Below are 26,911 nucleotides of genomic sequence, written 5' to 3'. Positions count from 1 at the left end.
ATTGTAATGATCTCATGCAAAGGGGATAATTGATTTTATGCCACAGAAGCATTTTGGCCATACTGCACCAACCTCTGGGTCCAGGGGTCTCCGACGTGGTGCCCATGGGCACCACTGCACCTGCTGTCACCATTTCAGGTGCCTGCCAAAGTGGGTGGAGTTGGACAGAGCTTTCGGCCAACATCCTTCTGATTGGCTCCTGGAATGTAAAATGGTGCTTTGGCACTACTACAGCACAGGGATCTGCCGCAGCAACTATTCTGTGGTTGGTTTCCCCTCCTGAGGCAGCCATTTTGTTTCTGCGCCCACCATGATGTTGGCATTCCAAACACGCCGGCAGACTCAAAAAGATCGGGACCCCTGTGGCAAACAGCTATTTATTTCCAACTCAGGCCTGTTTTCTTTTGTTTCTTTTAAAAATTTAAATCTTTATTGAATTAAAAAAACCTAGTATGTTTCTTAATTATACCGATCTATGGTATTGAAAAAGATTACATATCGGTCATTAATACGTTCTTTGGAAGATTCAGCTTCAAATATAGAATCATAAAAATAGATGACTTTCGCTCTATGTCCAGAAGTGATCTGGAAAGAAAGAATAACAGACCAAAAAAAAAAAAGAGAAAGAAATTAAGAATGTAGAGGCATCATTGTTGTCTGAATACCATAATATACAATAACAGCTCCTTTACTGTCAATAACCTCTATTATTCTATACATAATCTGAGTATAATTAGAAAAGGAAGAGTTTGGATTCATATCCCCCCTTTCTCTCCTATAGGAGACTCAAAGGGGTTTACAAACTCCTTTCCCTCCCCCCCCCTCACAACAAGCACCCTGTGAGGTAGGTTAGATGACTGTGGTCCCCCCCCTCTCCACGCCTTTCAGTGCTTTCAGGCACTTCAGTATTCATTACCATTGAACGTTTGGGCATCCTAAAATGACTACAGGGCCACCAGCAACTCGTCTCTTCCTCGCCTTCTCCATTTTGCTGTGCTCCGTACCTTCTCTGCAGGCTTTCCCCAGTACTTGCCAATCCTTGCCGGCTCGTCCCTCCCGGGGAAACTCGGAAACCGGATAAGGGAGGCGTCTCACCTTGGTCCGCCATTCGCCCCGCCCCTTCCCCAACCGCGCGCCTCTAGGACTATAAAGGGTCCGCCCAGGCGGCCGGAGCCAGTCTAGAAAGCGGCTTCTGCTCACTGGCGGCTTCGTAAACGAGACAAACAGTGAGGAAGGCTTTCGTCCCCGGACTTTTTCTTCCCGCCAGTCATGGTGAGTGGTGAAGACTGCACCTGACGCCTCTCTGGGGCTTTAGCCGGTTGAGGTCGGGGAGCGCACTTTTGCAAGCAAGGAAACTTTTTGGAAGTTAGTCTGCACAGTGGGGCGGCGCGGAGAGGGATGAGAGTTGCCTTCTGGAGGGTGCCTGGCTCGCCTCCATAAGGCAACTCTCATCACTCCATTGCGCAGACTAACTTCCTAAAAGTTTTCTTGTTTCCAAAAGTTGGTGGGGTTGAAAAGAGCTCCGGGAAAAAGAAGCCTCGTCTCTCTCCCCCCCCCCCTTTCCGAGGGGTCCTGTGAGCAGGGAGAAGGATCACAGCCCACCTCTGCAAGTAACTTCTTCAGGGCAAGACACGCGAGTATATCTCTTGCCCGTGTGCGTACTCCCGCGTAGACTAGTTTGGATTGCTGGGTGCACAGGAGTGCCCCCAGGCGTAAATACGCACGGCAGGAAGGAGCGCCATTTCCTTGGCTTGTGAACCTTTGGAGGTCGGCCTATAGGCAGATCGACCCTCCAGTCTTGCACGTGGGAATGTGAATTAGAACATGGATGAACACTGTCCGAGTCAGGCCTTCAGCGCTCATGCAAGTAGAGCCCCACCCCCTTCCCCAGCCATTCCTCGGTGTGGATGGCCAAAGATGTTTGTGTTGCGGTTGGTTTCTCCGCTACATTTGCTAGGCTGCAGAGAAAAATGCACTGTCCTCTTCCAAATGTGTGGCAAGGGACTCTTGAAGCTTTTCATGGCGTGGAAGTAAATAATGTCCCGTTAAACCTCGAGGGGATTCTCTCTCCAGGCTAGCGGGCCTGGAGTAATAAGCAGTCCAGAAATAGGTGGTATGGTGGATGTTGACCTTGGGTAGGGCAGGTTTGTAGGATAGCCCCAGAATCGAAGGCTCGGTTTATTTTCCTAAAACCTCAGTAGTTCTCCAGAGCCTCGTTTTACCCCTGCTGGAAAATGGGCCGATGGCTTTGAAACAAAGTATCGCCTACAGCAGTGATGACTAACCGTTTGGCCTTGTCGTGTCAAAAATGCAGAAATGGTCTAACCCAGGGGTCTGCAACCTGCGGCCCTCCAGATGTTAATGGACTACAAATCCCATCAGCCCCATGCTGGCAGGGACTGATGGGATGTGTAGTCCATTAACATCTGGAGAGCCGCAGGTTGCAGACCCCTGGTCTAACCTGAGTCTGCTGGCATGTCACTCCTCCTCCAACAAATTATTTACATACTCATTTTTTAAAAATCAATCCAATAATGTGTGATGCTGTGAGTGATTTTTAAAAAGTCAAATGATTACAAGAATGACTCAGACAGGAGGAAGAGTGGGTGTTTTCGGGTGTTGGCGTGCCACCCAAAGCATTATGGCGGGTCATGCACGTCATATTTTCACCCCCACTGGCTTACAGCCTGTGCGTTACCAAGGGCTTCAGGCCAGGGATACTTATTAAAACCACACAGGAACTGAAGCAAAATTCCCTCTCTATACCCTCAACTGGCCAGATGTGACTTTCTTTGGTGTGGTAGCTTCATCCTCTTCTGTGACTACTTGCTGAGTCATTTTTCAGGGTGGGGGGAGGGAGCTCTAGACTAGGAGATAAGGTATGGGAGGAGCTGGTGGCCTGTTGAGTCAACTCATGACTAAACACAAGAAGTTCTGTAGACCTCGGTAAAGCCCACTTCCAGATAGCTGTGAATAGGATCAGCTGGTAGCTTACACTGTGCTGATGAAAGTAGGTTCCCCTTAGCACAGAGACGCTGTTGCAAATGGCCAGCTTCAAAAGGTTACATTTGGAAATCCTCCAGAGCACCTTTAATTGTATTGGAGTCGCCTTAGTACCTTGAATGCCGAAAGTGGCCAAGTCCGAACTTGCAGTCATCTGGTGTTACTCTGTTGAGCGATGCAGGTCGGGGGCTTTATTTAATGCTTCATGAAGCCCAGCTACAGCTGGGTAGGGCAGACTTCTGAGCAGAGATGCTATTGCGACGCACTTTAAACATCAGTTAACAATGGTTCCTCTGTTGTGGCAAGCTCGCTTGCATACCAGACGCTGTTTTGCACTGGGGGAGTGTGCACGCTGTGCGATTGAAAAAAAATGCATAGACCTGACTTTCTCCCAGAAAACAGGGGGCAATGCACCATAAAAACATCAAATAAATTAAGCTTGCTGTGTGCTAAGCTGAAGTAACAAAGGTATGCAGTCCCTCAACACAGCCTGTTTAATTCTCAGTAGAAGCTACTTCCAAACATGTTTGTACTTCAGTTATGCTGCCTTAGAAGCTGTCCATATAATTCTCAGCTGAAGCTCCTTCCAGACACATTTGAGGGTTTAGGATTTGTTCAGCTCTGTATCCTGGATCTTACCGTTCCAGGGTCTCCAGTAGCCCCCAGTAGTTGAAGTTCCTACAGATTGCTATCTACTTCCCTGTGAAGGAGGGGTGATGTGTGGGGAAACACATAAGTGCCTTACATGAAAGCGACAGACAGCTAGGCCTAGTAGGGAGCTGTGTGCATTTCTGGCGGCATGTACACGTGACGACTGACCTGGCTCTGCCTTTGGGCAATGTGTAAAATGGTCGATTTGTCTCGGTCTTGAGGGATTTGTCTTAGATCAGCGGTTCTCAACCTTCCTAATGCTGCGACCCTTTAATACAGTTCCTCATGTTGTGGTGACCCCCAACCCTAACGTTTATCCATATTACAGATGGAGAACACTGATGCAGAGAGTCTTAGGCGACCCCCGTGAAAGGGCCTTTCGACCCCCAAAGGGGTTGCGACCCACAGGTTGAGAACCGCTGTCTTAGATTAACCAATATGGCTTGAATTGCTTTCGGCTAAACCAGGGATCTGCAACCTGCGACTCCAGATGTTCATGGACTACAATTCCCATCAGCCCCTGCCATGCTGGCAGGGACTAATGGGAATTGTAGTCCATGAACATCTGGAGAGCTGCAGGTTGCAGACCCCTGGGCTAGACCCATTCTGATCAGGAGATTGATATCTGGCTGCTTTGCGCTGGAAAAGCCAAGGCGGAAGTCTGATCTGGACTGGGGCACACTGCTAGCCAGGTGTTTGCTGACCCTGTCCCTCATGTTGCTCTCCTTTATTGGCTTCATGCATACCCCATCTTTCTCCCTACTAGGAACCAAAGCATCTTATAGCATTCTCTTCCCTTCCATTTCCTCACAACAACCCTGTGAGGTAGGCTAGGCTGAGAGTGTATGACTGTTAATAATAAAAACCAACCTTCTTCTGCCCTTACTCACTCCAACCAAAGTTTCTACTAGCTGCAGTAAGGAAGAAGAAAGAAGAGTTGTATTTTTACCCCCCGTTTCTGTCCTGTAGGAGACTCAAAGGGGCTTACAAACTCCTTGCCCTTCCCCCCCCCAAAAACAAACACCCTGGGAGGTGAGTAGGGCTGAGAGAGCTCCGAGGAACTGTGACTAGCCCAAGGTCACCCAGCTGGCATGTGTTGGAGTGCACAAGCTAATCCGGTCCACCAGATAAGCCTCCACAGCTCAAGTGGCAGAGCGGGGAATCAAACCCGGTTCCCCAGATTAGAGTGCACCTACTCTTAACCACTGCACCTTGCTGGCAGCATGGGACAGTAGCTGTACTGATCGATGTATTGGTCCAAAACTGAAAGTGAGCAGTGGCTGTTCTTTGGTTTTAAAGAAAACATACAACTTGGCCTTTAAACTCTTTGCTGAAATATCATCCTAATTCAGTGATGGCGAACCTGTGGCACTCGGAGCCCTCTCTGTGGGCACGCGCACACAGAGTTTGTCATGTGGGGGTGGAAAATCACCAACCAACCCCCCCCCACACACACACACATCTAGGCTGGCCTGGGCCACTAAGCACGACGTGCGCGCACCACGATGAGCAGGGAGGACTTGGCTGGCAGGCCTGGTGCCTGTGCTCCGGGTGGCTGCTGCCCGAGCGGGGGGGTTGGGGGGCACAGAAGAGGCAGAGATGCTAGAGAGTCACAGAGTGGTGCACATGGGACTTGCTGGAGGCTAGAGCAGGCTGGCCCCTGCTCGAGTGGGTGGGGTGGAGGAAGAGGGAGCCAACCGGTTTTTTTAAATCTAAAACCTCAGCATTCAGGTTAAATTGCTGGGTTGTCACTTTGCAATAAATAAGTGGGGTTTGGGTTGCAATTTGGGCACTCGGTCTCAAAAAGGTTCACCATCACTGTCCTAATTAAAAGCTATCCTGTATTCCTTCAAGGTATCTTCTAGTTAGGAGGTGCTGTGGGACTCTTGTCTGATTTTGCTCCCTTAAGTGAATCTCTCTTCTCAGATCTCCCCATTTATGAAGCCGGATGAGGGGAATAGTCTGTGTTCTGCTTTAAATTACTAATTTCCTCGAGTTAGGCGGGATACCTTCTGCACAGATATTGCTGCATTTTTCTCACTTTGTCTTAACCAGTTAGAACAAGCTTAATCCTGCTAGGACTTCAGTGTAGCTGGCTTTGGACCAACTATCTGCTCATTAGCATGTAGATGGATTCTGCTAAGGAAGCTGCCCCTACATATGGCGTAACCGTGGATTTCTACTTCTGGAAGCTCTCTCGTTTCTCAGGCCCCTCCTGTATGGACAGAAGAATTTAGAGCATGCTGGGTTGGATCCAGCACTCTGGCAGCAAAAGGTGCTAATAACTGCTCATCTTTCCAGGGATCCAGGAGCAGCAGTGGCGTAGGAGGTTAAGAGCTCATGTATCTAATCTGGAGGAACCGGGTTTGATTCCCTGCTCTGCCGCCTGAGCTGTGGAGGCTTATCTGGGGAATTCAGATTAGCCTGTGCACTCCCACACATGCCAACTGGGTGACCTTGGGCTAGTCACAGCTCTTCTGAGCTCTCTCAGCCCCACCTACCTCACAGGGTGTTTGTTGTGAGGGGGGAAGGGCAAGGAGATTGTAAGCCCCTTTGAGTCTCCTGCAGATGCCATCCTAAGTAAAACTGTCTTCAGCTGCCTGCTAAAGATTTTGAGGGGATCCATAATCATGGGGCTGCTAGTGAAAAGGCCCTGCTTTGTGTACCCACCAAATGAGCTTCTTTGGATTGATGGGACAGACCAGAGGGCCTCTCGTGTGACCTTCATTCTCAGGCAGGAGCATATGGGAGAAGGTCCTACAGATACCCTGGTCCCCAGCCATGTAGGGCTTTAAAAGTCAGAACCAGCACGTTGAATTAGGTTCAGGAGTAGATTGGTAGCCGGCGTAATTGCTGTAATATTGGCATCACATGCTCCCAATAGCTGGCAGTCCGCTCACAGCCTCCAAACACTTTTCAAGCATAGCCCCAACTGTTTTACCCCTTCCTTTTCCTTCCATCGCCCACTGAAAGCACATGGCCATCAGCTTGGTAATGGGCCCTGAATGGGAGGAGAAAGATCAAGATTTCCTCTGATTTTGGACAACCCCGATCCCTCTGTGTATGAGAATGTAGCAAACTTTCTCCTAAAGCATAGGTGTCAAACTTGCGGCCCTCCAGCTGTTATGGAGTACAGTTCCCATCATCCCCTACCAGCATCACGCTGGCAGGGGATGATGGGAACTGTAGTCCATTACATCTGGAGGGCTGCGAGTTTGACACCTGTGTCCTAAAGGTTATAGATGTAAACTTAGATGGATATTAAGCATTAAATTGTTAGTACTAATATATCAATACTGCTGGCTACATCATATAATGGCTACTGATCTTCTGTGTTTACTAATTGAGCTTATGAACTGAAGATTTATGTTTCAGCTCACTGGGTATTTTTTCCTAACTAGTAGTATTATTTATTCCATGCTAGATTTGGAAATCTATAACACTTGATAATCAGTCCACTTCTCAATATGTTGGGAGGAGAAAGCTGGGAAGATCTATCGTTCTTGCATGTACAGATTGGTTTGGATCCACCAGAGGATAGTAGTGTCATAACATATATCCCTGTGCAGACTATTAGGCTAATTTGTTTGCAACTATGGTCCTGGTGCATGTGTAGACAGTAGAGAGTCTATTTATGCACTGCCGGAAGTGTGAAAAGGAAGTCCTTGCGACTGGCAAAGCAAACAATCCTGCATGCGAGGAAACTGTATCCCAGAGGCCTGCAATCTTGAAACCACCAGTGGGCAAAATTCTGCTTTTTACCCACCAGCTCAATATTTAGTTTCTAGAGATTTAATGCCTTCCCTTGTGGCATCCGGCTTCTACTATCCATGGGCCCTCCACATCTTTTCTGCCACTTTGCTGTGCGCTCCGCGTGGTTTCTGCTTGCCTAGCTGCCTTCTTCCCAAGTTGTTGCAACCCTGTTTTCCCGAAAATAAGACAGTGTCTTATATTAATTTTTGCTCCCCAAGATGCGCTATGTCTTATTTTCAGGGGATGTCTTATTTTTCCGCTCCACAGCTGCATGCTCTGGTGTTCTGTTCGACGGGCATGCTTCCAAACAAAAACTTTGGTACGTTTTACTTTCGGGGGATGCTTTGTATTTAGCACTTCAGCAAAACCTCTACTAAGTCTTATTTTCAGGGGATGTCTTATTTTCGGGGAAACAGGGTAGTTTCTTTCATGTCATGCTACTTGGCCTTCTGTCAGTCCTCTGCTTCCCAGCGTCCCTTTCTGTACCAGTTTGGGCCTTTGACAGCACGCAGCTCTTCCTGTCCTTTATGTATGTGTGCCATTTTAGTGTGGCAGTCGGTGTTCCAGATCCTTCAGCCTTGGCTGAAATCTTTAGCGCATTCTATGATATTCTGTCAATACTTCTGGGGTGTGGTTGCTTCATGATGGGTGATTAATAAGGTAATCTACTCTACACCGTAGACCCAGGGTGTGCAACTCTGCCCCTCCAGATGTCCCTGGACTGTGATTCCCATCAGCCCCTGGGACATCTGGAGGGCCACAGTTGCATACCCCTGCCCTCGACTAACATGCTTGCACACATACAAGGTTTGTTTCAATGTTTCTTTATGACACAGCAATATAGATGTTTCGAATATTCAAACACACAGATTCTCTTATTCCAACTTGTTAGGATACACTTCAGCTTGGTAATAAACAAAAGATACAGCTAACCGCTTACAAGACAAAGAAATTGTGTCGTAGTCACTTTAAATCAGAGGCGTAGCGCCAACGGGGTGGGGTGCAATGCCCCAGGTGGAGGCGCAGCGGAGGTGTGGCCAGGACACGGAGGGGCTGTGGCGGGGGCAGGCGTCGCCGTGGCAAGGGCGCATGCACACCCTGGGTGGAGTTTCTCCTTGCTCCGCCTCTGCTTTAAATCATATGCAAAGCTTTACAATTCCAGCATTTTCGCTTCACACTTAACAAAATACAAAAAAATAGTATTGCGACGGGCTAACCAAACTCTGGTAGGTTTTGTCTCGGTAGTCCTTCAGTTTGGCTCAATTGAGTGATGTCAGTGTTGTTGCTTTTTAACAACTTCAAATAGCACAAGAAGTCATCGTATTTCAGAGCTGAGCATGTTTCAGAGGTGGCCACGTTGGTGTACATGAAGAGCAGGCTGGGATAAATACTGCTGGGATAAATACTGCTTTGCATGACTGAACACAAGATACCTGTACCAGGCTGCAAGTCTATGAAGATCAGTTAGGGTGATCTGCTATGAAGGGCATCAATTCTTCATGAGCTCAGCTATTACATAACCTACACCACAGTCCTTTTAAGTTAGGAATTCCCTAGAATTCCCTCCTAGGGATGGTGGAAATGTCAAGGGGGGCGGTAAGGAATTTTGGGGCAGTAGGGGGCGGCGCAGGGATTCCTTGGCCAGCTATCGGGAAAAGGTCAGCAAAGAGATGCAAACATACCCTTCCATATTGCCGAAACAGCTCAATAAAACGGTTTGCTTTTACTAGATCATGTTTTATTTGTGAAAGACGTAGGTGTGTTTGCAGTGTTAGAAATAGTTTTGAATTTGCGGTAGACCAGGGGTCGGCAACCTTTAGCACCCAAAGAGCCATTTGGCCCCGCCTCCCCAAGCCCCACCCCCACCCCTGGCCTCCCCAAGTTTGCCTTCAGCCAAGTGGGTGGGATAGACAGCGGTGGCGACGCCAACAAATGCGAGCTGCACTTGGGACGCGGCGACTGCGCCTCCTTCCTCCCTCCCTCCAGTGTCCTTTCCTCTCCTTCCCAGGTGCCAGACGAGGGAAAGGGGGGAAAGGACGCCGAGGGAAGGAGGGGGCAGAGAAGTAGGCGCGCTCGCTGCAGAGCTGCAGTGCAAGGACAAAAGAGCCGCATGTGGCTCCGGAGCTGCAGGTTGCCGACCCCTGCAGTAGATCGAATACCAAGAAAGAGGTGAGTGTCAGACGGGTGGGGGAACCCTAGTGCTGTCCCTTGGATCTGGGATCCAAGGGACAGCACCCCCCCCCCAAAAAAAAAATTGGGAACCACAGTTTTAACTGGACAGGTGTGGGATTGAACCTGGTACCTTTTAAATTTTTTATTACTTTGCCCTCTCCCAGCCAGAGCGGCTTACGCACATAATTTAAAATATAGCAATTCATCATAAAGCTGGTTTGCAAGAGCAACATTACATAAACCTTTAAAATATTAAAATGCACATATAAATTTTCCAGTGGTGACTAATTAGGTATTCATCACGAACCCCAACACAGTCTAATGACTATCATTATGAACCTCGTCCCATTATGAATCAAGTTGCTGTTCAACATGGGAAGGGAGGGGGAATAAAGGTTGAGGGGGCAACAAAGATGGACTTGGTCTGCAACCTGCGGCTGTCCAGATGTTCATGGACTACAATTGGCCATGCTGGCAGGGGATGATGGGAATTGTAGTCCATGAACATCTGGAGAACCGCAGGTTGCAGACCCCTGGACTTGACTCATGGCTGCCTCAGACAAAGGCCTGGCGGAACATTTCAGTTTTGCAGGTCCTGCGGAACTCTTCAGGGCCCTAGTATCAGATGGCAAGGGGTTTACACCAGGCTGGAGCCAGGGCCAAATTGATTGAGGCCGCCAAATGTCCTTGGTCCAGAGACCACCAGATTATTACCAGAGGAACCAAGTGTACCCCCTGAGCGTTATGGGGAGATGCGGTCCCGAAAATATGAAACAGATGCTCTGCGGCTAACCCGCGGCCCCTTCGTCCCCCCCCCCCCCCAGTTCTCTTGAGAATTGAGAAGATTCAGGGGTAGAATGGCTCCCTATGGACAGCATTGGCAGCTTCCACTGTCTTGGTAGTATTTGAATTATTTTCAAATATACTTTTGGGCTCTCTCCTTTAGGGAAACAAATCAGCATACTACATTGGATCCCCAGAGAGAGACCCTGTCCCCTTCAGGTTTGCCTGACTGTTTCAAAGCTGTCTTCCTAGTGCATGCATAAGTCTTTCCTGAACCTAGGCTAGGGGTGTCCAACTAGGCTAGGGGTACCCAACTGTGGCGCTTCAGATGTTCATGGACTACAATGCCAACAGGGGCTGATGGGAATTGTAGTTCATGAACATCTGAAGCACCACAGTTGGACACCCCTAGCCCAGGCGATCAGTCCCACCAAACCCGGAGGAGCTACTTGACCCAAGCCATCAAATGGGATGTTTGCAGCCACTGAGGAAGACCGCCATCTTCAGACGTGAGCTATGATTCCTGGAAGCTTACACTCTGCTAGATTTCTTCTTAGCCTTTAAGGTGCTACTGCACTCTTGTTCTTTTCTACTGCTAACTTGCCTTTCGTTATGCTGCATGAGCTGACTTATAGCAACCGGAGTCCAAGGCTAGAACAAGACAAAGGGCAATTTGCTCATGATACTCCCTGCTTTCCTCCCGTTTTTTGGTGCTTTCGTGTTGCAATACAGTAAACTCCTCAGTTGAGTAAACAGTTGCACTTAAGGCTTCTAGTTCTGGGATGGGTAATAGTGTTTGGGGTGTGATGAAGGTTGGATTATTGCTTTATCATGTAGGGAAAGGGTTGGCCTGTTATAGATTTGCTCAGAGGGGGTGGGTTTTGCTTGAGGCCTAGATAGCTCTCCAGGTGACCCACCATCCGACCCTGCAGTTCCCTCTATCAAACTAGCACAGAGTTGGGTAGCCTGTAATTCAGTTTTCTGTGACTGCTTATGCTTAGCATGTATCCTTTATGCATGATTAAGGATGGGCAGTTGGCTACAATATTCTTAAGCTAGCAAGAGCTGGTGTGATGTCATGGTTAAGAGCAGTGGACTCTAATCTGGAGAACTGGGCTTGATTCTTCATTCCTTCACACGAGGGGCAGACTCTTAACTGGCAAACTGGATTTCTATTCCCCACTCCTACACATGAAACTAGTGCTAGTCACAGTTCTCTCCGAACTCTCTCAGCCTCATCTATCTCACCAGATGTTTGTTTTGGGGAGGGGAAGGATTATTTAGACCCTCCTTTTACATATTACGACCAGATCCTCCTGTCACATATTCTTATATGTTATGCCCACTTCACACAGTGCATGCTCAGAAAGATCTTAAGACCTCTCCTGGGTGGAGATTTAATGTTATAATGAAGCCTAGGTCAACCCAAGGGGTCAACCTCGCACCAAGAGAGAGATTATTCCAGAGAGAGGAGGATGTTTTAGCAAAACAATGTATGGTTCTTGCCCTAGAAATGCATTTCAAAGTCTTCTTGGCAGCCTGACAGCTGGAACTGGAGGTACTGGGTGCGAGAGTATCTGCTCACCCGTTCAAGGTAGCTTTGAGTGTGAAGTTTCCCACTAGGCTCCTTCCTGTGTCACAGGTGTTTGGCACCATTGTCATGCTAACGGAGAGGCATTGTGCATGTTATGGCTGTGCTTAATGTAACAATTTCAAGACACCTGGCTGACAGACAGATAGAAACTTAAACATCAAACCCAGATATTGCTACAAGTATTTCAATGTGGCTCTTTTACTAGAAACATCAGACAACCATTGTTTGTTTCTCTTAGCACCATGGGAGGGAAGCTTGCCAATTTGAGCTGTTTTCTGGCCTTGGTCAACTGGCTGCTTCCTCCGGAATATATTCCAACAGTAACAACTTGTGCATACTAGGAGCTACAAAATGTATGAGTATGTTGTATTTCTAATAAAAACAATAATTTCTGTTTTATTACATTTAACTGTTAGAGTCCATCTAGACCAGTGATGGCGAACCTATGGCACAGGTGCCAGAAGTGGCACTCGGAGCCCTCTCTGGGCACGCGCACACAGAGTTCGTCATGTGGGGGTGGAAAATCACCCCCCACACACAGACATCTAGGCTGGCCTGGGCCACTGAGCACGATGCATGTGCTCCAGGTGGCTGCTGCCTGGTGGGGGGGGGGGGGCACAGAGGAGGCAGAGAGGCTAGAGAGAGAGAGGCACAGAGCGAAGCGCGTGGGACTTGCTGGAGGCTAGAGCAGGCTGCCCCCTGATCGAATGGGTGGGGAGGAGGAAGAGGGAGCCAACCGTTTTTTCTAAACTAAAACCTCAGCATTCAGGTTAAATTGCCAGGTTGGCACTTTGCGATAAATAAGTGGGGTTTGGGTTGCAATTTGGGCACTCAGTCTCAAAAAGGTTCGCCATCACTGATCTAGACACACAGAGAGGGAATACAGCTCATAAGAAAACTCATTTTGAGGTGACACCATAAATCCAAACTCTTTTTCTTCCTCTTCTTCTTCCTGTCTTTGAGTGATTGCTCAGGAGGACTATTAGACTAGTCTCTTAAAAAAAATTAATTTCAAAAACTATGAGCCTGTCAGTTATATCAATCTTCAACATTTGGTGTCTTCACCATCCTTCAAATTAAATGGAATATTTGTTTACAATAAAATACTATTACAATATAATAAATAAATAAAGTTAAACAAAATAAAAAGAATTCTTTCTTCTGTACACTTTTAACCTCCTTAGAAATATGAGAAAAAAGAAAGAGAATAATTGATTGAATCAATCAATGATAGTAAGTAGATGCATCAATCAATGTCAATATGGAATTTAGTCTGAAAGAAATCTTTAAGACTATTAAACTAGTGGTCTTTTGAAAGGTTTTATTTGATGGCTGCTTAGAACTTACTAGCTTGTGTTTTTTTTTCAGACTAGGGATATTGGAGATGGGGCGAGATTGTGTTTGAAGTAAAATATGTTTAACTTGCTAGTTTTTCCAACTATCTTAGATTTAATCCTCTGTCTAAAGGTCTATTCTGAACAAAGTTAACTTTCACTTCTCAAATTAGTTTGCAAGAGAGATCTTAAAAAAGAATTCTGAGAGGATAGTTAGTGAATAAGCTACATACAATGACCACATTAAAAAAATCTCGTCACAGATGGCCGAAACAGGAGTTTGATGAGAAATGGGAACTATATGTCTCATATAAGACTGAATCTGTGTATGAACAATAACAATTGTAACAATATTAATTTGTTATTGATTTAAGATACAAGCAAATGCTCATTAGATACTTATTGTTGTGTTGGAAATAAAGGCTAGAAGGTTACAGATTTTAAAACCACATCATGTTCTCTCTAAATGTTAATAGCTTTGTAATTCTAAGATCCAGTGTGTTAGAGCTAATGTATATATAGTTTAAGGGTAACTGTTTACTTTTTCCTCTTTCTATATTATCTGTTTTTAAACTAGATTTGAGAAAATTAATTTTTAAAAAACCCAGTTTGTGCAATTTCTGTGATCCTTAAAAGAAACTCCTTCTCTGGAGACCCTTTAGAAAGGGTTTAGGACAGCTGACCACAAATCTTCAGATTGCAGCTCTCTGCTGTTGTTTATCTAGCCTTCTCTGCTGTGAGTCAGATGGTGAGAGCTGGCTGGTTTAAGCTGGTTTAAAGGAGTGGGGGGAGAGAGAACCGCAAGGCTTTGAGATTAAAACATAGCAGAATGAGTTCAGCTAGGTCACACAATTATTAGGCCGTCGTTCAGACACAAAAACGGGGCTAGCTTCTTGTCAGTTCTATCAGGAATGTTCTTGGGGCTGGAAAATGACTGGCTTGCTTTTAGGGGGAAAGTTTTTCATCTCTTCTGAAGATCAAGGTAGAAGGTCCCAAAATAGTTCGCTGGGCAGGCATTCCAACTTCAAAAGCGTTTTCACATGCAACTGTACCATCTCCTGCTAGCGGCTATTATTAAAATAGAAGCATTAAAATTACAGTTGGCTTTTTGTTCTTCTGGAGCAGACGTCCGCATATTGGCAGCTTACCCTAGAATCATGATTGCTTTCCCTCATCTTGGCTGCAGATTGTGGTTCCCGTGCTGGCATTCTGGCTTCTGAGCTAGTAGCATATTTGGAGAGACTCGGTTGTGTAAGTTTTTCAAATGCACTTGGAATGCGAAAAGCATGAAGTCACATGGATGGCAAATGTGTGTCTGAATCGTATGCTGATTACTTGAAGGATTGTGCGTGCACATAAATGGAAAATGGCTGAGCAGACAGCTACTCAGAAGTTACCCAAATGGTCTGGGGCCACTAGAAGTTACTGGCTTGAAAGAGGCCTAGTTAGCCTTGGCTGGGCATTTTCGTCACTGGCTGCAGCCTGGTGAAACGCTCTATCAAAGGAGACCAGGACCTTGCAGGATTGGATGCAGTTCCACAGGGCCTGTGAGAGACAGCTGTTTCACCAGGTTGAGGCAGAGATACACTCCATAGAACAGTGATGGCGAACCTTTTTGAGACCGAGTGCCCAAATTGCAACCCAAACCCCACTTATTTATTGCAAAGTGCCAACCCGGCAATTTAGCCTGAATGCTGAGGTTTTAGTTTAGAAAAAAACCATTGGCTCCCTCTTCCTCCTCCCCACCCGCTCGATCAGGGGCCAGCCTGCCCTAGCCTCCAGTAAGTCCCGTGCGCACTGCTCTGTGCCTCTCTAGCACCTCTTCCCTCTGCACCCCCCACCCCTGGCAGCAGCCACTCAGAGCACAGGCACCAGGCCCACCAGCCAAGTCCTCCCTGCTCATCGTGGTGTGTGCACGTTGTGCTCAGTGGCCCAGGTCAGTCTAGATGTGTGTGTATGGGGTGATTTTCCGCACCCCACATGATGAACTCTGTGTGCATGTGCCCACAGAGAGGGCTCCGAGTGCCACCTCTAGCACCCATGCCATAGGTTCGCCATCACTGCCATAGAAGCTGAAAAATAATTAGGCCTCCCTCTGCCCTGCCTCCTCCCAAGTTGTGACTAGTACCCCCAGTAAGAATTTTGACTGCCATCTGTTTTTACCATTTTTAATGCTTTAACATTTTAAATTCTGGAATTGGTATTTTATAATATTTTAAAATGGTCATTGATTAAATTGCTGGAAGCCCCGTTGAGCCCCAAACAACAGCATAAAAAATGGAATAAATCCTAAGTGGCTAGCAGGCTCCTGAATAGCTCCAGTTGAGACTGGTTTTGTGCAAACTACGAAAGAAAGCTGGATTCGTTCTCTGGTGTTCTGGGGTCAAATAATAAACAATGGTGAAGAATGGAGATTTACATGATTACTAACCCAAGGCCACTGGATGAATTAGCACCTAAGTCATTAGTTGGCTTCCAGGAACCATTCAAACAATTGGGTGAGATCGTCTTGGGATGCAGAAGATATAGTGTTGTTAGCATGCAAAGTAGTATCTAGCAGTTCATGCTCTGCTTGGCAGCTCGGCCTCTGCGTTCTACAGAGGCCAATTTACTAGTGGTTCCCGGCCCCTCAATGATGCGGCTGGCCTCCACTCGGGCCAGGGCTTTTACGGCCTGGTGGAACGCTCTCCCTCCAGCTCTCCTTCCAGCTGTCCAGGCCCTGCGGGACCTTGGTGAGTTCTCCAGGGCCTGTAAGACTGAGCTGTTCCATCCGGGCTTTTGGAGAGGGTGGCCGCTAATTGTACACCCCCCTGTGTCATAACATCGATGGACCCTGCCATTCCCCTCCCGGGAAGGTTTTTAACTGTTGGATGCCCTTTTGAGGGTCCAATAACTTTGGACCACCTGAACCAAACTGCACCAAACTTGGGGGATGCCATCATGACACTCTCCAGTATTTTCAGTATTTTTCCAGTATGTATATTTTTCTGAATTCATGCCATTTCAAACTTCAAGGGTAATTTTATCAGGTATGTTTCATATTTTTAATATTTTTCAGTAGTTTCAGTTTTTTTGCCATGCAAGGGAAGGGGAGTGAGTGAGGGGTGGCATGCAAGGGAGGGGAGGGGGCCCGGCATCTGGACATGGCCCACCCACCTTAGCGGAGGGAGGGGGAGGGGAAGCAGTGAGTGGTATCATGCAAGGGAAGGGGAGGGAGTGAGGGGTGTCATGCAAGGGAGGGAAGGGGAGGGGGCCGGCATCTGGACATGGCCCACCCACCCTAGCGGAGGGAGGGGGAGGGGAAGCAGTGAGGGGTATCATGCAAGGGAAGGGGAGGGAGTGAGGGGTGTCATGCAAGGGAGGGGAGGGAAGGGCATATATTAATTTTTGATACGCTGTTTTTAATAGGGTTAGTATTTAATGTGAATAGGGCTTATATTATTTATTTATGGTTGTTGATTTTTAACTGCACTCTGTTTATTGTATATAATACTAATACTAATAATATACATGGAAAAACATTGACTGATGTGGCATTTTTCCAAGAGACTGGTTATTTGAGTTCTCTGACGCTACCTTGGATGCCATGGGGGTGTGGCTTAGCGGAAGAGTGTCAGACTTGCATTCAGAAGACCCCTGGTTTAGTCCCTTACTTATCTAGTTTAAAAGAATCAAGTAGCAGGTGATCTGAAAGACCTCTGCCCAGTGCTCTGAAGAGTTGCCAATCATAGAATCATAGAGTTGGAAGAGGCCACAAGGGCCATCAAGTCCAACCCCCTGCCATGCAGGAATATGTAATCAAAGCAGTGACAGATAGCCATCCAACCTCTGTTTGAAAACCTCCAAAGAAGGATCCATCACCATATTCTGAGGCAGCATATTTCATTGCCTAGCTCCCTAAGTTCCCTGTCCAGCTTCCTAAACTACTGTAGGGTACGAGTTCCAGACCTTTTACCGTTCAGTTGTCCTCTTCTCGATGTGTTTCAGCTTATCATAAGAACATAAGAACAAGCCAGCTGGATCAGACCAGAGTCCATCTAGTCCAGCACTCTGCTACTCGCAGTGGCCCACCAGGTGCCTTTGGGAGCTCACCTGCAGGATGTGAAAGCAGTGGCCTTCTGCGGCTGTTGCTCCCGATCACCTGGTCTGTTAAGGCATTTGCAATGTCAGATCAAGGAGGATCAAAATTGGTAGCCATAGATTGACTTCTCCTCCATAAATCTGTCCAAGCCCCTTTTCAAGCTATCCAGGTTAGCAGCCATCACCACGTCCTATGGCAGCACATTCAAAACACCGATCAGGCGTTGTGTGAAAAAATGTTTCCTTTTATTAGTCCTAATTCTTCCCCCCAGCATTTTCAATGTATGCCCCCTGGTTCTAGTATTGTGAGAAAGAGAGAAAAATTTCTCTCTGTCAACATTTTCTACCCCGTGCATAATTTTGTAGACTTCAATCATATCAATATCCTTCTTCCATTGTGGACTGGACACAATCAAGACAGTCTTGACCTAGATCGACCCCTGGTCTTGACTTGGTATAAATTGGCTGTGCTTTTACTTGCTAAGTCTATATTAACCTTTCTCCCTACAGCGTGAGTGTATCTCCATCCATGTGGGTCAGGCTGGTGTCCAGATCGGCAACGCCTGCTGGGAACTCTACTGTCTTGAACACGGCATCCAGCCTAATGGACAGATGCCCAGCGACAAGACCATTGGGGGAGGAGACGACTCCTTCAACACATTCTTCAGTGAGACGGGGGCGGGCAAGCACGTCCCCAGGGCTGTGTTCATAGACTTGGAGCCAACAGTGATCGGTGAGCATACAAGCGACTTTGTCCTGGCTTTCAGTAAACCCAAGGCATTGGGAGGGGCTAGAGCTCAGTGGTACAAGGACGCTCATGCTTTGCGTGCAGAAGGGTCCCAGTTCAATATCTGGCATCTCCAGCTGAAAAAAATCTTCATAGCAGAGCTGAGAAAGACACAAGAAAACACTTGTCTATTGGAGCATATGGTGTTAGGATAGGTTGGCCCATGACAACATTTATTAGAAACAAGGGCATTGGTTGTAACTTTTAAGTTTTGGCTGCGTCTTTGTTTCTGCACTGACCCTAACAGTTTGTCCCAGTTAGAAATGAGAGAGCTTCAGCTTTCGAAATGGTGGCTACATATTGAAAAAAAGATCTTTTCCTTGGGCTTCTCTTGGGAGGCCCTACAAATGCTCACCGCTCCAGAGATTTACCATCGCTTAAAGTCTAGATTATTTGATCAAGAATATCAATTTCTCCTGAGCAAAGCGCAAAGCTCTTGCTCTCCAATGTTCTTTGGGATTATCCCTCAGAAATCTAGCCCTGCTATATACCTGGAACATCTTGTTAATTATAATTGCAGATGGGTCATGACTAGAGCAAGGTGTAACTCTTTTCCATCAGTACATCTCCAAGGTCACTTCTCTAATATCCCACAAAATGAGCGTTCCTGTCGATTCTGTCCTGATACAACTGATTCACTTTCTCATATTCTGCTTCACTGTTCAAAATACAACAACATCAGAATGATTTGAGAACTGTACTACCAACAGGATTTATGCTCCTTTCTGATAAGGTAAAAATGGCTAAGCTTCTAAATAACTCTAATGCTGAAATCTCTGAAGCTGTTGCTACATTTTTACTCTGTGTACTGCAAGTTGTGCAATAATGATCTTTTTACTGTATTTGGAATTCATGACACACACCGGTTTTATGCCTAATAAAGGTTTGGGATTTGGATTTGGAGGTTGGCCCATGGACTAGGTAGGACTGCTTCTTCTGAGGATTGTATAGGGGACTGAAGATTATATGGGTTCCAGAGACTGTTTTCAGTGCCAGGGTTGACTCTAGAAACATAAACAGTAATTAACGTTCAGAGTGTCCAAGCTACCCACATAATGGCAGATTAGGGCGCTTGTCAGCAGAGATTCAGGAATAGACTTGCATAGCTAGGAAATGCTAATTTCATGTCCCGCCATGCTCACTGTGGAAGTGAGGGATCGGACGACTATATGCAGAGTTTACATCTCCTGGACTGGGGGCTGGGTATTTCTTGGTCCATAAAACCAAGCATCTCCTTGAAGGCAGCAACATTAGACGTTAGGTCAGTTTCTGAAGGCATGGAGTGGGGGGAAGGCAGAGAATTTCAGTGACCAAAGAGTTAAGATTTCAGCATACAATGTTAAGATCCCGATCTCGAACAGCCGCCTAGCATTGAGGTGCTGTGTGGTTTCCAGACTGTATGGCCATGTTCTAGCAGCATTCTCTCCTGACGTTTCGCCTGCATCTGTGGCTGGCATCTTCAGAGGATCTGATAGAAGTCTTCGACGATACATTGCCTATCATTCTTCCCAGGTACCTCAATGCCTCCTCAAATTCAAATTGTCCCTTTCAGTTTTGTGCAGCTGCTGCGTTCATTCTAGGTGGTACCGTGTTTCCCCGAAAATAAGACAGTGTCTTATATTAATTTTTGCTCCCAAAGATGCGCTATGTCTTATTTTTAGGGGATGTCTTATTTTTCTGTGTTCTGTTCGTCGGGCATGCTTCCAAGCAAAAACGTTGCTACGTCTTACTTTTGGGAGATGCCTTATATTTCACACTTCAGCAAAACCTCCACTACGTCTTATTTTCAGGGGATGTCTTATATTCAGGGAAACAGGGTAGTATTGTGTTTCATATATATATGGGCTCAAAAGAACAGTATCCTCAGTACTCTTCACTTGCTTCTTCCCACAGATGAAGTGCGCACTGGAACCTACCGCCAGCTCTTCCACCCTGAGCAGCTCATCACTGGCAAAGAAGATGCTGCCAATAACTACGCCCGGGGCCATTACACCATTGGCAAGGAGATAATTGACTTGGTTTTGGATAGGATCAGGAAGCTGGTGAGTGACCCCTAGCCAAGGACAGCAAGAGGTGCCCTTAGCTTCAGTCAGACTGTCAAATTGAGGACTTGGGAGGTCTATTCTGCCAGAGAAGCTGTATGTTGGCCTTCTCAAGCTGCCGCTAGCCATAAAGCGCCGTTTGCGTGCAAAGAGGAAGTGCTGCCTTTCCAAATTAAGGTTTGCCATCTGGGCTGTTTCTCAGCCGAAGCAAAGAGTTGGCTGGTTTAAAACTAGATTTAAACTACACTTGTGGTAACATCTGCAGCTGTTGCTGATTTCAGTTCCTTTCAGATCATAATCTGCTGTCTTCGTGACTTGTAAGATTTAATTTAGCTGTGTTTGATCTACGTGGCTTGGCTCGCCAGTTGCCCCCAGGTTTCAGGTTGGGACATAAACAGTTTGTGTGTAAATAACGTGCCATCAAGTTGCAACAGACTGACTTACTGTGACCCCATAGGATTTTCCAGGCAAGAGACTAACAGAGGTGATTTACTGTTGCATTTACTGTTGCTTTTCTCTGCATAAAGACCCTGGCAATTTTTGGTGGTCTCCTATCCAAGTACTAACCAAGGTCAACCCTGCTTAGCTTCCAAGATTTGACAAGCACCAACCTGGGCCATCCTGGCCAGGGTATGACAAGTTTGGTCTGTGCATACTTAAGATGGAGGTGATAGCGTTGGCATAAAGTAGGCTAGCCCAGTTTATGCTGTGGTTCCTAAGTTTGGATGTCATGGGGGAAATAACCTGTGAGCAAATAACTCTTCCTGAGAAAAATGTTTGTATGTTTGGGTATGGTGGTCCACAGGTCCAAATTTCCTTGGTATAGTGACCCATTTTTAAAAAGCACATGCACAGATCTGCATTGAAGTCAGGACGTTCTTTCCCTGACTGTGTTACCCACACATTGAGAAATCCTGTCTTGGAACCGCTCTATAGAGGCTCCCAGAGTCTTCCTAGAAAACCAGTGATGGCCACCTAGGCCTCAAACCAATCCCACAGAGGAGTACAAACGAGCTCAACATCCTGATCCCATCATTCTTGGGCTACATCTCAGTACAGGAGGAGTATTAATGGATTGTGCCAAAAGTTCATGGAGATGGTGGGAATTGAAAGATGTATAGATTATTATCAAACATGTGATGTAGCTGAAACAGCTATTACTTCTCCCCTCCCCAGGCTGATCAGTGCACAGGTCTCCAGGGCTTCCTGGTCTTCCACAGCTTTGGGGGTGGCACCGGCTCTGGTTTCACTTCCCTGCTGATGGAGCGCCTGTCCGTTGACTATGGCAAGAAGTCCAAGCTGGAGTTCTCCATCTACCCGGCTCCCCAAGTCTCCACAGCGGTCGTCGAGCCCTACAACTCCATCCTGACCACCCACACAACCTTGGAGCATTCTGACTGTGCCTTCATGGTAGACAATGAGGCCATCTATGACATCTGCCGCAGGAACCTCGACATAGACCGCCCCACCTACACCAACCTCAACCGCCTCATTAGCCAAATCGTGTCCTCCATCACAGCCTCCCTGCGATTTGATGGTGCCCTGAATGTAGATCTGACAGAATTCCAGACCAATTTGGTGCCCTATCCTCGTATCCATTTCCCCCTGGCCACCTATGCCCCGGTCATCTCTGCTGAGAAAGCGTACCATGAGCAGCTCTCTGTAGCAGAGATCACCAACGCTTGCTTTGAGCCAGCCAACCAGATGGTGAAATGCGACCCTCGCCACGGTAAATACATGGCCTGCTGCCTGTTGTACCGAGGTGATGTCGTGCCCAAAGATGTCAATGCTGCTATTGCCACCATCAAGACCAAGCGTAGCATCCAGTTTGTGGACTGGTGCCCCACTGGTTTCAAGGTTGGTATCAACTACCAGCCCCCCACAGTGGTCCCCGGGGGCGACCTGGCCAAAGTGCAGCGTGCCGTTTGCATGCTGAGCAACACCACGGCCATTGCGGAGGCCTGGGCTCGCCTGGACCACAAGTTTGACCTGATGTATGCCAAGCGTGCCTTTGTCCACTGGTACGTCGGGGAGGGGATGGAGGAAGGCGAGTTCTCCGAAGCTCGTGAAGACATGGCTGCCCTAGAGAAGGATTACGAAGAGGTTGGAGCCGACAGTGCTGATGGAGACGACGAGGGAGAAGAATATTAATTTTCCTGCCTCTCTAGACTGCCGCTACTGTCCATTGTGCCAATACTAATTAAAAGCTGTCAAGCACTCTGTTTACTCTTCTTTGTGTACAACAAACTCTGCTCTGTGTTACTGGGCTGTGTAAAGAGCTTGTTGTCTTTCTGCCGTGGTCTGGTGCTGTCTGGGAACATGCTTGTTGAATGGCTGAGTGAGAATGGCTGGGCTCTGAACTTGGCAAGGCCTGAATGACTTTGTAGCAGGAGGGAAAATGAGTCTTTGCAACCCCGGGATGCATTCAGGAGCGCTGACCTGGAAATTTGGAGTGCTTCAGCAATTCTGTGGCTGACGCAGGAGCACAAGAAGGTTAGAATCCCCCATCTTTCAGGGGTTTCTTTCTTGTGCGGCTTGTTGTTTAAATTAAGCCACTACAAAAGATCCTTGAAATATTTCAGGGTTAGACTTGGTAAGCCTCTGGGTTGTTTTTTCTTTTAGGAAGATGCACCTGGCTGAAGGGAGTCAAAAGTCATTCTGTCTATTAAAAAAACCCTTGTAAACAGCTGCATGGCAACCCTTGCCTTAGTTGTCTGTGTCTGTGAGCAGCAGTGGCGTAGTGGTTAAGAGCAGGTGCATTCTAATCTAGAGGAACCGGGTCTGATTCCCCCTCTGCCGCCTGAGCTGTGGAGGCTTATCTGGGGAATTCAGATTAGCCTGTGCACTCCCACACACGTCAGCTGGGTGACCTTGGGCTAGTCACAGCTTCTTGGAGCTCTCTGAGCCCCACCCCCCTCACAGGGTGTTTGTTGTGAGGGGGGAAGGGCAAGGAGATTGTCAGAAGAGAGAAAGGGAGGATATCAATCCAAACTCCTCCTTCTCCTCCTCTTCTCCTCCTCCTCCTCTTCTTCTTCCTCTTCCTCCTCTTCTTCCTCTTCCTGCTGCTGCTGCTGCTGTAACTGTAAGCATCAATTGTGTCAAAGGCCAGAGAAACAAAAATTAGCTCCTGGGCTGTAACTGGTAGAGTCTGTATCATTCCAGTAAGAAAGGGGAGTTAGAAAATAACTGTGACATTGTCCAACATTGGATGCTGAAGCTTGTCGCATCTTTCCCCCTCTGCCATCAGTTAATTTGCCAATCACAATCTGCATCTACAAAAAGGATACACTTGATCTCTAGCAGATCTGCTGATTGGTGGGGGAGGAAAAGGATAATGTGGGATGTATTAGATGGTGGAAGAATGGTTTGGGTCTCTTCTGACCCAAGGCATAGGTTACCGCAGAAGAATGGACTCACGCAACCGGTGCGCAGGAATCTGCTGTTGCTGTGATTGATCTTGTGATACCTTTTTGAAGACCCAAGTTTCCCTGGACCGAGGCACGAAGCTAGGAGCATCCAGGGGAATTCCTTTGTGGGAGCAGATGTCCAGTCCTATGGTTGGCTGATGCCAACCCTGCATTGTTGTGAGAGGAATGGAGACGGAGACAGAGAATGTAGTTCGGTGGGAGAGGGCTCTGCAGAATCTCTTCTGTCTGAGGCTCTGACACCCGTTTATTTAAGGGATTTAGCGGGGAGGGAAAACAATAGAAGGGCAGGGTCTTCAGGCAGAGGTTGCAACATCGATACCAGGAATGCACGTAGCCACAGCGGAGCCAAGAAAGTCTGCAAGTCAGCAGATTCTGTCCAATACACGTCCCCCCCCCCGGGGGGGGGGGAGAGACAGGTGGCCACAAGGACGTTGGGATGCCAGCTCCAGGCCAGGAGTGTGCTCGACTGGGGGGAATCTGCCTCCAGACGCCCATGTTTTCCCCACACTTCATGTGTCAGGGAATTGAGTTTTAGCTGCAGAGTTCTGATGGTTAGAGCTATGCTATGTCAATGGAGAATTTGTAACAACCTGAAAGCATCACTTAAATCTTATTTATTTATTTATTTATTAGATTTTTTTTATACCGCCCTATCCCCGAGGGGCTCTGGGCGGTGCACAACAATAAACATAATATAACATAAAATGGCTAAATTTTCCACCTTCGTCAGGCCCGGAGGCTGGCTCCTTTCCTCTCCCAAGCGGACTTGGCCACTGTGATCCATGCAACGGTCACCTCCAGGTTAGACTATTGTAACTCGCTCTACGCGGGCCTTCCCTTGCGTCTGATCCGGAGACTGAAGCTGGTCCAGCACGCAGCGGCGCGGTTGCTTACAGGCAGCTCCATCTATGATCACATTCAACCTGTATTGCGCCAGCTGCACTGGCTCCCGGTGGAGTTCCGGATCATTTTCAAGGTGCTGGTGTTGACCTTTAAGGCCTTACGCGGCCTGGGGCCCTCGTATCTTCGAGACCGCATCACCCCGTATGTCCCTGCACGGCCTCTCCGCTCAACGGAGGCTAATCTGTTAGTGGTCCCTGGCCCCTCAATGATGCGGCTGGCCTCCACGCGGGCCAGGGCCTTTACAGCCCTGGCCCCGGCCTGGTGGAACACCCTTCCTCCGGCAGTTCGGGCCCTGCGGGACCTTGGTGAGTTCCGCAGGGCCTGTAAAACGGAGTTGTTCCGCCGGGCCTTTGGAGGGACCAGCCGCTGAAACGGTGCCCCAGCCAGTCTACCATCTGGGCTCCCATCTACTGTGGCTCGCCTCCCTTCCTCTCCCCCAATTTCCCCTGGGAGAATTTTAATGGAAAATGGGGTTAGTCGGACGCCTTCCTATTATTATATTGTTAGTATAGTGTTACCGCTGTTTTAATGTTTTTAATAACTTATTTATTGTATTTTAAGTTGTTGTACACCGCCCAGAGCCCCTAGGGGATGGGGCGGTATAAAAATGTAAACAATAAATAAATAAAAAAATAAATAAATAAATCTTTAAAAGCAGTGATAAAACAGTAAAAGCTAAATCTTATAAATACAAAACATACAATAAATCTTGTTGCTTGTTAGGGTAGCATAATGCATCGCTTATATATCCAAGTTGAAGGAAACTTTCTCCATCAAGCTTGGGAGAAAGCCAGTAAAAGCTATGATGTATAGTTGATAAAGCTGGACTCTAGAGCTGGTTTTGATTGGAGGGGAAAGGGAATAGGGCAGTGGTTCTCAACCTGTGGGTCGCGACCCCTTTGGGGGTCGAACGATCCTTTCACAGGGGTCTGCATCAGTGTTCCCCATCTGTAAAATGGATAAATGTTAGGGTAGGGGGTCACCACAACATGAGGAACTGTATTAAAGGGTCACGGCATTAGGAAGGTTGAGAACCACTGGCATAGGGCTTGGTAATTTAACTCCAAATGGTCCCTCTGATTACCCTGGCTGTAATATGTAATCAGGTGCCCGTCGGGTGTTGAGAAGAGATGTGTATGTAACGAAATGGAATTGGAATGTAGTTGAGGAACTGAATTCAGAGCCAAAGAATGTGTCAGGAACCGTTGAGCTGGAAAACCAGGAAAGTTACTTAATAATAGATGTGGATGGTTCCGCTTCCTTTTAAAAAAAAAATCTGCTTATAGCAGTGATACTCATTCTGTGGCTTGTGGAGACCCACATTTAAATTTTCTGTGTGTACAGTGCCTTCAAGTCACCGCCAATTTATTACAGCCCCATGAGGTTTTCTAGGCAAGAGAGGAATAGAGGTCGTTTGCCATTGAAGAAGAAGAGTTTGGATTTATATCCCCCCTTTCTCTCCTGTAAAGAGACTCAAAGGGGCTTATGATCTCCTTGCCCTTCCCCCCTCACAACAAACACCCTGTGAGGTGGGTGGGGCTGAGAGAGCTCCGAAGAACTGTGGCTAGCGCAAGGTCACCCAGCTGGCCTGTGTTGGAGTGCACAGGCTAATCTGAATTCCCCAGATAAGCCTCCGCAGCTCAAGCAGCAGAGCTGGGAATCAAACCCGGTTCCTCCAGATTAGAAGGCACCTGCTCTTAAACCACTATGCCATTGCCTTCCTCTGCATAGAGATCCTGGTATTTCTTAGTGGTATCCCCTCCAAATATTAACCACTGCCAAATGTGCTTAGCTTCCAAGATCTATACCTGAGCCCTTCGGGGGAGGGCGGTATACAAGTTTAAATAATAATAATAATAATAATAATAATAATAATAATAATAATAATAATAATCCTGCTGTCTGGTGACAGCAGGATTGATGAGAAGCAACTGGAAAAACTTACACGATATGAGGATTTAAGGATTGAACTACAAAGACTCTGGCACAAACCAGTAAAGGTGGTCCCAGTGGTGATCGGCACACTGGGTTCAGTGCCTAAAGATCTTGAACGGCACTTAAAAACAATTGGTGCTGACAAAATCACCATATGTCAGCTGCAAAAGGCCACCCTACTCGGCTCTGCACGCATTATTCGTTGATACATCACACAGTCCTAGATGCTTGGGAAGTGTCCGACGTGTGATGTAATACAAAATCCAGCATATTGATCTTGTTTGCTGTGTATAACTGTTTTGTATCAATAATAATAATAATAATAATAATAATGAGATCAGGATAACCTGGGCCATCCAGCTCATGACAACCGCCTACCAAAAATCACATGACTACTGTGTGCCCTGTGCACTATCCCAAACACATACCGGAATGTAGCTGTTAAT

At 47.1% G+C, this 26,911-nt stretch overlaps 1 protein-coding gene and 1 long non-coding RNA gene across 2 annotated transcripts; one reads left to right on the top strand and one right to left on the bottom strand.

Moving 5' to 3' along the window:
* Positions 1-411: 411 nt before the first annotated feature.
* Positions 412-1,062, bottom strand: LOC125428397. The gene is made up of 2 exons (XR_007243823.1): positions 917-1,062; positions 412-585 (listed from the first exon to the last, which is right to left on the bottom strand). It is a non-coding gene; the product is annotated as an uncharacterized LOC125428397 (long non-coding RNA).
* Positions 1,063-1,128: 66 nt separating this feature from the next.
* On the top strand, positions 1,129-22,416 carry LOC125428396 (tubulin alpha-1C chain). The gene is made up of 4 exons (XM_048488426.1): positions 1,129-1,272; positions 17,881-18,103; positions 20,051-20,199; positions 21,376-22,416. Exons 1-4 carry the CDS (start codon positions 1,270-1,272, stop codon positions 22,348-22,350), a joined length of 1,350 nt encoding a protein of 449 aa, XP_048344383.1. The 5' UTR covers positions 1,129-1,269; the 3' UTR covers positions 22,351-22,416.
* Positions 22,417-26,911: the final 4,495 nt, after the last annotated feature.

The sequence above is a fragment of the Sphaerodactylus townsendi genome, linkage group LG03 (assembly GCF_021028975.2).
Source record: "Sphaerodactylus townsendi isolate TG3544 linkage group LG03, MPM_Stown_v2.3, whole genome shotgun sequence".
Lineage (NCBI taxonomy): Eukaryota > Metazoa > Chordata > Lepidosauria > Squamata > Sphaerodactylidae > Sphaerodactylus > Sphaerodactylus townsendi.
This window is presented reverse-complemented; position numbering and strand designations above follow the sequence as displayed.

Coding starts and splice junctions, on each gene's coding strand:
- LOC125428396 (XM_048488426.1), top strand. Junction 18,104..20,050: donor CTTGGAGCCAACAGTGATCG/GTGAGCATACAA, acceptor TTCTTCCCACAG/ATGAAGTGCGCACTGGAACC. Junction 20,200..21,375: donor TGGATAGGATCAGGAAGCTG/GTGAGTGACCCC, acceptor TCCCCTCCCCAG/GCTGATCAGTGCACAGGTCT.